The sequence below is a fragment of the Balaenoptera physalus genome, assembly GCF_965194825.1.
Source record: "Balaenoptera physalus genome assembly, chromosome: 2".
Lineage (NCBI taxonomy): Eukaryota > Metazoa > Chordata > Mammalia > Artiodactyla > Balaenopteridae > Balaenoptera > Balaenoptera physalus.
The window spans coordinates 128,960,964-128,974,351 of record NC_138883.1 but is presented as its reverse complement, the minus strand read 5'-3'; the positions used below and the strand labels follow the sequence as shown (position 1 = coordinate 128,974,351).

The following is a 13,388-nucleotide window of genomic DNA, read 5'->3' as shown; positions in this document are numbered from 1 at the left end:
AAATGGCAGGTACCTCAGCATTAATCAAGGCAGTAGTCCCAGAGGGTACTAGTAGTTGTGTTCTTCACCACAAGGCAATCTCAGTAAAGAATGTTCAGTTACATTTAGGAATCTCTTTGATTTAATTTTATTAAATCTTATCCCTTTCAGTATGTACCTTTTAAATATTCTGTGGGATGGAAATTGAAAGTATTCTTACTATGTAATGAAGTGCTGTGATTGAATTGAGGAAAAGTACATCTGTGATTTGTTTGAGCTGAACCAGCAGCATTTTTGGTGGAATACCATTTTTACCTGAAGGATGGACGGACAGCCAAACTATAGCTGTTTAGGCTTTGGTATTTGGTAGACATTTTCTTGAAAATGATAAAGTGCATTTGTCACCTTAAGGAAAACAACTGACAGTATTTATGGTGTCATAAAATCTGAGCTTTCAAGTGAAAATTAGAATTTTGAAAAGCTTGTATTTTTGTATTTGCCACTGGGACATTGACAGTTTCCCAATATGTAAAGACTTTTTTGAGATTAGTAGAGATAATAACAAAAGTAATTTTTTGATATCATGTAATAAATTGGGTCAACATTTGGAAGATCTGCATAATAACCCAGGTAGCCAGTATTTTCCAAACAACTAATGCATGATGTTACAAAATCATGCATGGGTAAAAGATCCGTTCAGAGGGCAAAACAGACCAATGGATTTTAATGTGAAAGAGTATAAAAAAGTTCATTGTTGTGGTTTCAGATTCCATATTGCATCTAACCTTTAAAAAAACACCTCTTGTTGAGTTTTGGTGAAGTATCAAAGAAGATCCATGATTATCTAAAAAGGCCATTAAAATATTCCTTCCTTTTCCAACTACCTATGTGAGTCTGGATTTTCTTCATCTACTTCAATCAAGACAGCATATTACAACAGATGGTATGCAGAAGCAGATCTCTAAATCCAGCAGTCTTCTCTGAAGCCAGACCTAAGAGATATTTGCAGAGATGTAAAACAGTGCCCCTCTTCTCATGAAATCTTTCTTGTTCTGAAAAGCAGCTTTTTTTCCCATAAAAACTTATTTCAACTGATAATAAATTTATTACTATTATTTTAAGTGAATCAATAAGTATTTTTAAAATTTCTAAAGTTTATTTTCTAGATATGATGAATATAGATGGATATAACACACTAAACAAAAATTCTTTGAGGTCCTATAATTTTAAGAGTGCAAGTCAGTTTAGAAGACTAGTACCCTGGATTCTAGATCCCAGTTTCAGAGATTCACCATGCACAGCAGCATATCAGAGGTGCCAAGGAGTCCTTGAGTAAGTTAACCACTTAACTGTTCACTAAACACCTTTTTTTTTTTTTTTTTTACATAGCATGGCAGGCTCTCATATAAATTACTCTTAAGGCAGAGAATATGCCAGTTGGGTTTGTGTTTAATATCCAGAGGAGTCTAAGGTAATGCAGTGACCTGTGTTTCTAGCAGATGCTGTTCAAATACTTGAAGTAGCTGCTCAGTATGCTTCAGTGGTATGTAAAAGGTAGTGCTGGTTTGTATCAATATTTCGATTTGTATGTTTTAAGGAATTAAAGGAGTTAATAAAAGGAATTAATTATTTAAATTAAATTTTAAATAATTTTAATGTATTTAATAATTTAATTTAAATAATTTTAAAATATTTTATTTAAGTAAAAACTTTTTAAATAAGTAAATTGACCAAAAGGAATTTGAAAAATAAAGGGCTCATACTTCTAAGAGTAAAAGGTTAGGTAAATGGGAATGAGTTGGATAAACTGTTTTGCAGAGACTTAATCCATCAAGTACTTAAGATTGTTGCTTTCTAGAACATAAGTTATGGGCATTTAAAAATACTATTTTATAAACACTACAGTAACCTGAAATCACGGGCATTTTAAAATACTATTTTATAAACACTATAGTAACCTGAAATATGTCTTTATTTAAATTTTAGTCATAGTCAAGTAGTATGTTTTAGCTGCAAAGTTTTAAACTTTAAAAAAAGTAAGAACAGGGCTTCCCTGGTGGCGCAGTGGTTGAGAATCTGCCTGCCAATGCAGGGGACACGGGTTCGAGCCCTGGTCTGGGAAGATCCCACATGCTGCGGAGCAACTAGGCCCGTGAGCCACAATTACTGATATGGAGCCTGTGCTCCGCAACAAGAGAGGCCGCGATAGTGAGAGGCCCGCGCACTGCGATGAAGAGTGGCCCCCGCTTGCCACAACTAGAGAAAGCCCTCGCACAGAAACGAAGACCCAACACAGCCATAAATAAATAAATAAATAGATAGATAGATAGATAGATAGATAGAAAAAACTGCCAAATTTCTCTTCATAGAAAAAGAAAAAAAAAAGTAAGAATATAAATCATGACTTTAAGAAAGTGAAATTTAGGCTGTGACTTTCTCAGCTAAGTCCAGCACAGCAACAGGTAGGTATGTAAGCAGATGACCCCATACAACCCCTCGGCATCAGGTGCCCTTACTCCTGTGTTCCTTTCAAATGCTTCTTTAATCAATTTCTTTGACCTTTTTTTTTTTTTTAGTATGACTTACCAAAATAGTGTTACTTAGTATAACTCTTTGGGGAAATAATTTGTGTAACACATTTTAACTAAGGTTATTTTTGATTATTGATTTTTCTTCTCATTGGGGATTTTGCTACACATCTACATTGTAGTCTTATTAGGTTATTTAGTCCCAATTATTAAAATCACTTTTACAAATAAATAAATAGTACACAGTTTTAAGTCAAATTACACCACATTTTAAGGTTCTTTGATGTGGAAAGTATTACCTTATTCTGTACTATTTCTATCATATTTGTATTACTTTCTATTTTTTATGTAGGCTTCTAGGGATTTCTGTTATTTGTTAGGAAGCAATATATGCTTTTGTTTGGCTTAGTGCAAATGAGAAAAATAGGTCAAAGCTCGTGTGCCTGTGAAGAAAAGTGTAACAAGTGGACAAATGTCATCAAGGCTGATATTGTGTACTTTTGGATTCTATCTAAGAGTTAAATCAGAGTAGCCTTTTATTTTACAATACCATGATTTTTATTTTGAGGTGAGCTCACAACTACCTTTGTCCTGTAAAATAAGATTTAACACATTTCATACTAAGTCCCTGTGAAGGGAATTCAGAGGCAAGAGCAAAGGAATAAAACGTGTTTATGGTAGGATCTTACAATGGGAAACTGAGATAAAACAAAGAGGTATTGGGAGACCATTCCAGATGTTGACCTAGGATGGAGAGCGCTAAATAAATAAGTTTAGCCTATTATAAATGCAGTGGTTGTCGTGTCAAAAGAAGGTGCTTTAGGATATTTAATTTTCAAAATTATGCTACTGTAATTATACTAGACCAGACCCTTCAAAAGCTGATTTCCTATTTTATACCAGCCCAATGATTACTAATGATGGGCTTCTTTACAAAATGAAAAGACTAATAACCTTTTGAAGTATTATGTAATCCCATTGTAGTTCATTAGTATGAATAATAGTTTGTAGTGTTTCTGCATCCCCCATAGTGTTTATAATTCCTTAAATTATACTCTTTTTGTGAGATGTCCCCCAAGGTCTCCCCTGTCATCCCACGGACAAGGCAGTTGCTATTTAACAGGACAGGAGTAATTTTCTAAGACACCTGGTAAACAGTGTGCACGTGTGTTGGTTTTTTGCTTTTGTTCCCTTTATTCTCTTTCTCTGCCTTCTTTTCCTCTGCCACCACCTCCTTTCTCTTGCCCCTTTAATCTTTGGGACAGTGCATTTTTAAGTACATAGTAGGTGCTCAGCAAATACTTTTGAGTGATATGTTGACAAGAAAATAAATAATAGGCACATCTCAGAGATACTGCAGGTTCTGTTCCAGACCACTGCAATAAAGTGACTATTGCAATGAAGCAAGTCATACAAATTGTTTGGTTTCCCAGTGCATGGAAAAGTTATGTTTAGACTATATTGTAGTATATCAAGTGTGCAATGTCTAAAAAAACAATGTGCGTACCTTAATTTAAAAAATACTTTATTGCTAGAAAATGCTAATCATCATCTGAGCCTTTAGCCTAGTAGTAACTTCAAGAAAAGGATCACTGATCACAGATCACCATAATAATATAATAATAATGGCAATGTTTGAAATATTGCAAGAACTACCAAAATGTGACACAGAGACATGAAGTGAGCAAATGCTGCTGGAAAAATGGCGCTGATAGACTTCCTCAATTCAGGGTTGCCACAGACCTTCAATTTGTAAAAAATGCAGTATCTGCAAAACGCAATAAAACGAGGTATGCCTGTACTTCTTTTCAGTCATAATCTTCTATTCCTAAAATGATATTCCTGAAAAAACGGGTCCTTAAATAGTCTTAGAAATAACAGTCATTACAATTAGTCTTTATTACTCTTTATTATGTAGCCTGCTTTTCACTCAGTGCCACTACCTGGCAAGGTGAGGGAATATCTGTATATTTGTGGAGCAGTAGTATAACGACGCACCTCACTTCATTACTGCACAGCTTTTTTATACAAAGTTCTCACATCTCTGCCGAATCCAGGTCATGTAGTGATTTCCAGAATATGATTTCCATCAATTTGCTCAGGACCATTTCCCAGGACTAGATTATGAGTTGTTCTTTTACTGTTAAGTTGTCAGCTAGTTTTCTTACCGTCTTAACACCAGGAAGCTTCATCTTCCAAAAAGGAGCCCTCTACTTTTCTGAGAAGGGGAAGCAAAACATATCCTTACAAGTATTTAAAATTACTATTTTACCATTTATTTACCAAATACTCTATAGCTCTTACTATATGCCTGGGTACTATTGTAAGCACTTTACCAAAACTAATTCTTTTTATGCTTGTAAGGCCTATTATGTAGGTGGTGTTATCCTTAGTTCATAGACGCAGAAACCAAGGCAGGAGGCTAAGTAGCTCACCCAAGAGCTACTGGGGCCAGCAGTTGATGCTGGCTGCAGAGTTGATGCTTTTACCCACTCTGGCCTTTACCATTCAAGGTCTTTCTGCAGACAGGAATTATACATGGTCAGGAAATCTTCAAAAGATCACATTCTCCCCAAACATTAAAAGACTGCCACAACACACTGCTTCAGAAGAAGAAAATTTGGTAGCAAATTGAGTAAAACTTTCTGATATTTAGGCATAGAAAGTGCATTTTTCCCTGGGAAAGGCTAATGCACCAATAGCTTCTGAGGGTGGTAGTAAGTATTTCTGTAGCTGCATCCCTTGAATTTATTAAACAATTAAAAGTCTCCCCTTTCCTCCAGCTTCTAGTAACATTTTTAAAACTTTCCTTTAAGCCCTGACCAACAGCCTCATCAAAGCTTTTCCCCCCTGCCTGGTCCCAGTGACAAAGCCACCTATTTTAGATTTTTTTTCTAATGGCAACCCCCTACTTCCACGTCCCAGAATCTCACTTGGTTATCTAATGCTGCAAATTTTAGTGGCCTAAAATAATAATAGTTGATTATTTTACTTCTCTACTCCAAGCAGTGTCATCTGGAGCCACTTGACTGGGGCCTCTCCACTGTCAAAACGGCTCACTCTGATGGCTGGCTAGTTGTGCGCGCACTTGGCTGGGAGCTCAGCCCGGATGTTGGGCAGTGACCTCAGTTCCTTTTTGTAGACTGCTGAGACTTCTTCATGGCGTGGTGATAGGTGTGTGCCAAGAGTGAATGTCCCAAGAGCCAGGTGAAAGCTATGATCTATGAGTTCCACCATAGTCACGACCCCACCCAGTTTCAAGGAGAGGGAACCTAGATACCGTCTCTGAATGATGGGGTATCCAGTCACGTTGTAAAAAAAGAACATGAGGCATAGGAGGTACTGTGGTCGTTTTTGGAGAGTGTAATCTGCCACAAAACGAGACCATCAGAAGATCCCCTATTTGGAACCTTTTGTCTCCATCTTTTCTATCTTAGCTAAGCAAATTCCAATAATACAGGTTTTCCACATTGTTAGATGATATGTTTTCATTTAAGTACACATGTATATTTATATATGTCAATTCTATGTCATCTGTTTTTTGCCTGAATACATAGTGGTTGTTCTTTTCATTAATATTGTACTTGAAAAGAACCTGCCATCTATTAGGAAAATCAAATTCTTTAAAAAAAGAAGATTCAAATCTGATACATATTCTGGTTTGCATTTGCAGATCAAATACTATAAGCATTTATTGAAAAATGACAGTGATAATTTATTCTCTTCCTAAAGGTAGCCCATGAATGGTGATGAAAAATAATTCAAAACAGGTTAGAAAATGATTTGCCGTTGACATGGGTGTGTTTTGCAATGAGCTGACTGTTTTATACTTTAAGGACAAGCGTATTAAGTGTTCATTTGTTCAACTAGTATTTGTTGAGTATTGTGTCAGGCATTGGACTTTTGCATTGGCAGCCAGAAATCGTCTTACCCTCATGGAACATGTGAGGAAGATGGACATTAATGGGTAGTCACCAAGTAAATGTAAAATCATAGCCTTGTTAAGTACTGTAGAGAAAAAGAGCTCAGAGAGTATCTGATGGGGAACCTGACCTCATCTCCCTTTCAGCAGTGCCCTTTTAGTAGAGATCTGGACGATGAGGGGGACATACCTTACCAAGAGACTCATGAGTGAGTGCTACAGCCTCACAGGGATCCTTATGCAGACATCCACGGATACACGTGCCCCTAGCTTACAGCCATTTTTAGGAAAGCAGTAGCTTCAGCTGTGATTCTGTTAAGAGACCATGTATTAAGTACCTCTTGGAAAGCACATGTTCTTACAGGCCTTACAGAGCAGAGGTCTGTTTTAAAGACCCTTTTTTGTTTATAAAGAATTACTTAATTTTGAATAATGGTGATCCCTGTAAACGAGTACAATTCAAGTAAGTACTAAGTATAGCAGTAGTACTCCACGTATGGCCTCGGGACCCCTGGAGTTAGCCAGACCCTTTCAGGATATCGAGGTCAAAGCAATTTTCATAATAATACTAAGACATTATTTGTCTTTTCCACATTCCTTCTTTTATGAGAGTAAGTGGACTTCCCCAGAGACTGGATGATGTGGTTTCATCACAACAGATTGAGTGTAAGAGCATATATGAGAGTTCAGCTATCATCTGTTAAGCCAGACCTTTAAAAGGTTTGCAGAAATGTGAAAGAATGCCATTCTTCTCATTTATTTTTGAAAATATTGTTACCTTCATAACAGTGGTATTTATGTTAACATATAATGGGTTTATCTTTGTTATTTTTAAATGAATTAATAAGTATTTCTGAAATTTCTGTTTTAACTTCTAATATGGTAAAGTGTAAAGAGGTTTTGAGACCAAGAAGTTTGAGAATCGCTGAAGTATAGCATCCTGCTTGACTTTGAGCATGTTACTTAGAGACGCAAGCAGTCTGTAAAATGGGGATGATGATCAAAGTGTTTCCCTTGTAAAAGGTTTAAACGAGTTAGTATATGTCGGGAGCTTATAAGACTACATGGCACAGAGTACACATTCAACATATGTTAGTTTGTATTATTATTACCATTTAATATGAAAGTAGAATTTATGTGAATCCAAACACTTCTGAGGCTCTGTGGCAAAGAATTTTTGCTTGTGTTGTGGTCATCTGTATTGATTTGGTAAAACACAATATTCAAAAGTGAAAGAAATTGCATTTTGTAATTTTTCTTTTGAGTTAGGTTATAGCAGAGGTTTTTATCGGCAGATGGTCTGGGTGGCATGTTTGAAGAGATGGAGATTCAGAATAGCTTGGAGTGCTTTTTCTGCCCCCCCCTTCCCTCCCAGTCCACGCCCTCCCCACAGCCAAGTTCTGCTGTGTCCAGAATCATGGTGAACAGCTGGGCAGATGTCATTTGGGAGAGCTCCCCAGGATTGTGTTCCGTGCCCTGGACAGTGAGCTGACAGGAGGAGCCATGTTAGAAAGCATCTCTTTTAGTTCCCTCACTTTTCAGGTGGAGAAACTGAGGCCCAGAAGAGTGATTTGCCTCACACTGGTTCACCCAGCATATTAGAGGCCTACCTGGGACAAGAACTGACATTCCAGTTTGTACTGGTAGGCATACCAGGCTTAGAGTCAGAAGATCTGGTTTTAGCCTCTGTCTAAAAAGCTTTAATTGGCCGTCTGACATTGAGCAATTGACTAAAATCCCTGATCTTTAGTGTCCCTATTTGTAAAATGGAGGTGAAAATATCGACCCTCCCAGGAATGTGAAAAGAATCAAATGAGACGCCGTATGAAGGTACCCAGGACATGTCCTCCTAGCTAGAGTCTCTCTGATCCTTTGCATGTAAAGTCCACAGAGAGACACGTCCCAGTGAAATAAACTATTCTTTTCAGAACCTTAAAGCCTGCCTTAAATGTTGTGCTTTGCAGCTTTGTAACATTTTCTTTTTTCTGTCTTTATAGGACAGCCCAGAAACTTGCAGGACCTGTGCCGAATTAAAATTCGACAATGTATAGGCCTTCAAAACCTAAAGCTACTTGATGAACTACCAATTGCCAAGGTCATGAAAGACTACTTAAAACACAAATTTGATGATATCTGATATACACAGAACTGTGAGCAAGATTAGGAGTTATATTCCAGATACTTAAAAGGCTTTTTGCCTTGCACAAAGTATATCCTATGCAATTTCTGATTTGCTGTGAAATCAGAAAGCAGGTATACACTTTTAGGTTTTTTTTGTTTGTTTGTTTGGTTTTCATTGTAGGGGAGGGATGTTTTTATATATATAAACACACACACACACACACACCCCACATGCTTGAAGGTCTTAATTTGGTTTCTTGGTCCAAGTTTACGAGGTTCAAGCTTTCTATACAATATTGTATTTAAAACAATTGTTTTTCCAAAATGACACAAGCAGGTTAGGAGTGGAGAATTTACCCTTTTCAAATTTATGGTTTCATTGACGTGCACAATATTATAAACCAGCAGAGCACTTGTTACAGTTTGGAGGCACAGTTTTACCCGGGACATCCTGGGTTCTACTGGAAAACGCCCTAAGAAAATTTTAAAGTAACGCTGTCACCTCAGTCATTTTTAATGAGTACAAATTGCCTGTTTCAAACTGTTCTTTTCCTAATTAATGTAGCTTTGGATGACATAAATCCGTTACCTCTGCTTTCCTGTTGGTGTGCTCTTGTTTTTAACTTATTTTTTTAACAACTGTAGTACACTACCCAGAGACGTTGCGTCTCAACTTCTGTCTCTAGTTGAATTGTGCTTTTAAAAAAACTAATGGGAAAGAAAATAACTTTATAAAGCCCATGTATTCTGTTTTTAAAACAGTGCCTCCAGTGCAGTACTCTTTCTGGTGTATTTTATCCATTATTTCACTTGATGTTCCTCATTCCACAGCTGGCTTTGACATGCCTGTGAGAACAGGAACCACCACTAATTTTAATTGCAGAACCATAGTATGTCAGTTGCAATTTCTATTTTAAGCTTTGTCTTTTACTTCACTTTAAGCAGAAAATTTCATGTCCTGGTGGTAGAGTATTCCCTAAAAATAGCCCAAAATATTGTTAAACCATTTGGCTTTAATGGTTAAATAATTTGGGGTGGTTTCATGGTGTTTTTTTCTTCCCAGTTGAAATAAAATTTCTAAAGGGTAAAATTTCTAATGGGTGCACATTTGTAAATCTGGTTAATTCCTAATATGCTAATTAAGCATTTCCTATCTATTTTAAAGTTATACACAGTGACGCTCTTCAGAACAGTTATTTTCTGGGTTGATTGGCATATGTTTGCAGTGTAAACATAAATATGATAAAGTGTCAATAACGATGGTTCTAGAGGCTTTAGGGATCTATGGTGATGCCCTTGGAAATGAGTTCTGTGCTTGATTTGTCATCATATTGGTTTCAGAAGAAACTTTAAAAATATCCCAGTATTGTTCTTAGTGCTTTAGGAAATTTCAGAATAGTTACACACCAGTAATAAATTCGTTATCAGAAGTTTACAAGATGAAGGGCTTCTCTTGTCTGAATTTGTAGTTTTAAGTCATTAAGTATAAAGCTGTTTCACCTGAAAAGTATAACCAAGCAGAATTAGGAGTCTACTCTGGCTTTACCCTTTTCAGAGCCAGCAGTGATATTTCCTCAAGCACAGAGTTTATTCTCTTGGATGCAGAGTAGCTGTGGCATCAGATGTCTGATCTGCTGGGCCTAGGCTGGGTACAGGTTTCTGAAGAACAGGCAGCTTCGGGAAGAGGTTGATGTGGGGCATCACGGATGGGCTACGTAGCCTCTTCTACAGGGAGCCACTAAGAGTGTGGCCAGTTTTGTAACCATCCCAAAACTGTAACTGGAACATGATGGATAGAAATGGGTGGTCTGTTTTTTGTTTTTCATAAAAATATCTCCAAAAAGTTATCTTCTGAGAGAGAGTCCTTTACGAAGCTAGGAGCTGAGCTGTGTTCTCATTCTGGAAACCAATAGCCAGGTCAGAGCTAAGACACATTTGCGGCATCAGGGACCTGGCATGGCCAGAAATGAATTGTGTTACTTCTCCCTGAAACCCTGGGCCCAGGGAGACGAGGAGATGGGAGGGCTTGCGGGGTCCTGCACTCTGAGCAGTGATGTTAATGTTACATTTGCACAGGACTTATTTCCTCATGTGTCTATTAATTTATTCAGTTAGTTCAAAATGATTTTCTTTCCCCAGCCAGTCAAAGGTTTCCAAACTAAGTTAGCCACTGAGTTTGAGTCAGGGAATTCCAAGTATAAAGGTCAGATGAAGGTAAATTCTTTGTTCTGTATTGCTGCTGCGACTTCAGAAAAAAATTATGAGCGCTCTTCCTGGAATCAAAATTTCTATTTAATGAAGAAGTGTATAATTCCATTATTTATTGTTTGAGGTTTCATTTTTCTGGAAGTTTAAAAAGAATGTTTTTTTTTGTTGTTGTTAATAGAATCCCAATCACATATCATATTTAACAATAACTAAAATGTCTCCAGGTTGGTAACTTGTGGAATATAGGGATGAACGTGCAGGTCTGCACTTGAATTTGATTGGCAGAGAAGCTTTCTGTAGTAACATAATGAGAACAGATATTTTCAGAAAATCAACTGATTGGTTTTTCCAGAATCTTGACTGAAATGTTCACTTCAATCTTGACTGAAATGTTCAGAATCAAATTTGTCACTGATCCTTCTATGTTTCTTTTGAAATTTATTATTTAAGCCTATTACTAAACCTTTATAGAAATATATTTGGCAAGTACACCAAAGAAACCAGCTCATAAAAGATTATGATCATTAATGAACTGCAGACCTCATCTTTTAAAAACAGATTTTTTTGTGTGTAAATATTTGTGTTTATAAATGTACAGCAGAGTAAGTTTTTTAGATTATTTAATTCCCATATTTCTAAACTATTTACCACAGAATAATCCACGCTTGTTAGTTTGGAGGACTTGACTATTTTGTTTTTTTAATTCATTATCAGTCATGCTTGGAACAGCATTTCCGCTAGAGAATTCAGTGTTCTGGCAGTAGCAAGAGTACACATCTGGAGCGTGAGGGAGTCTAGCTTGATTTGTCGGATACACACCCTATGAGATGAGAATGTGTAGTTTAATTACCAGAGTGGACCATACAAAAACTGAGATTCTAACTTTCTTGCAGAATTGCTCATCAGCCCAGAATGTGATTGGGATGAGGCCCTTTGCCCACAAATTTAGCTTTCATGTAACTCCTAGTGTGTTATATCATAATGTATTTTGTTCTTCCTTTGTAATGTAAGTTTTGCTTTGGGTCAATTTGAATTAAAAAAAAAAACTTAAATCTGGTTTAAAACATATTGGAATCGTGTTTTATTTCTAGTCTACCTTAACTTTTTAATACTTCCAGCTATTAGGTCAAAAGAAACAGAACTCTGTCTTTCATTCCTCAGCATTTTAGATAATTGGGAATTGTGTAAGAATGTGATACAGAAAACTGCACCATTTTGGATCAGATAAGGAAGCCCCCCTACCTTTTTTAATGTATTCTGCAAATACCTACCAACAAAAGACTATCTATCCCATTCTTGAGTGTGTTGATCCAGCACTGAGCCTTTTGGGGCCGTATTCACCTCTGCCTCACCTTGACTGAAGACAGAGTTTGGACCACAGCATCTCTAAGCACAGAACAGTATATTCAGTTAAACAATGAATTTGAGGTAGTTTATTAGCTTGCAAGAGATAGAAGGAAAATAACTTTGATTTCATATTTCCTCTGTATATAAGCACAGTTTGATTTAGGAGAGACCTCGGACTAATGTGAATGATGCTGTGCTAAGAAGAAGGGAGGACAGACGACTTAGCACCCCATGCAGAAACGCAGTGTTTTGCTACCATAACCTTGTTACAGACTTGTCCAGGGTTTGGCACAAATGAAAGCCAAGAATGGGACATTTGAAACTGTTCCTAATGATCAGCAGGGGAGTTCAGATGTGAAAAATAGCTGTGTTGCTTGGAAATCTTGAGGTCATTCCTTTTCCAATATGATGTAAGTAGTGTATTGTTTTTTCAGCTGAAAGACAACTTACAAAAATGGCTTTCTAGCTATTGATAAAACAGATTATCTACTTGATAAAAAAATATTTCCACATCCCATGTAGTTGGGTTTCAAAGGTAAAAGAAAGTGGATTTTTGTATCATCTTTGTATTCATGTAACAATGTAGCTTTGTGTTCTCTTAACACATCTGACAAACTTTGATGTTAGAATTTATATTAGCTTAAATACCAGTAAAGATTTTAAATATCCACTGCCAGGTACTGTTATTTAGGTTGATGTAGACTCCTAAGATACAAAGGCAAATTTGTCTTTATTTTATCATTAGTTATTCTGTCATTACCTATAAGGTCTCTTAAGTCTTAGATAAAAAGCAAAGTGTCAGCCAGCATATGGCTCTACTGGAGCCCATGACTCTTCTCGTATGCTGCTGATAAATAGTGTTCAAAATCTTGTACTATATTTCTCTAAGATCATGGTACATTTTATAGATACTTCTTTATCTTCCAGAAAAACTCTTGATTCCTGAGTGACAGTTAACACGCTTAGTCCCATATGAAAAAAGACTGAGGTGCTTTGCACAAGGTCCTATGAGAGATCATCATTGTGTCAATAAAACCTGGCAATAGCGCTGTTGCTGCAGAGCATGGTCTCTTGTCCTGCAGGGGAGTGTCTTCCACCAAGTGTTGCTCTTTCCATTTCTCACTCACCTGTACCCAGAGTGCCTCGTGCTGGGTTTCAGTTGTGCATCCACAAGCTAAATGCTTTATCAATTCTGAAGACCCATAAACCATTAGAAGTAAAGGATCAGATTAAAGCAAAATATTTCTCTTCTGTTGCAGATATGACCTTTAAGAAAAAATCAT

General features: G+C 36.8%; 1 protein-coding gene across 1 annotated transcript in view; it reads left to right on the top strand.

Annotated features, from left to right (window-relative positions):
- The window catches only part of ASB7 (ankyrin repeat and SOCS box containing 7), a 50,648-nt gene extending 38,824 nt beyond the window's left edge, over window positions 1-11,824 (top strand). Inside the window, exon 6 of the mRNA XM_082449931.1 lies at window positions 8,427-11,824. Within this exon, the coding sequence (XP_082306057.1) occupies window positions 8,427-8,566 (140 nt within the window). The 3' untranslated portion in view covers window positions 8,567-11,824. The remainder of the gene's footprint in view (window positions 1-8,426) is intronic.
- Window positions 11,825-13,388: the final 1,564 nt, after the last annotated feature.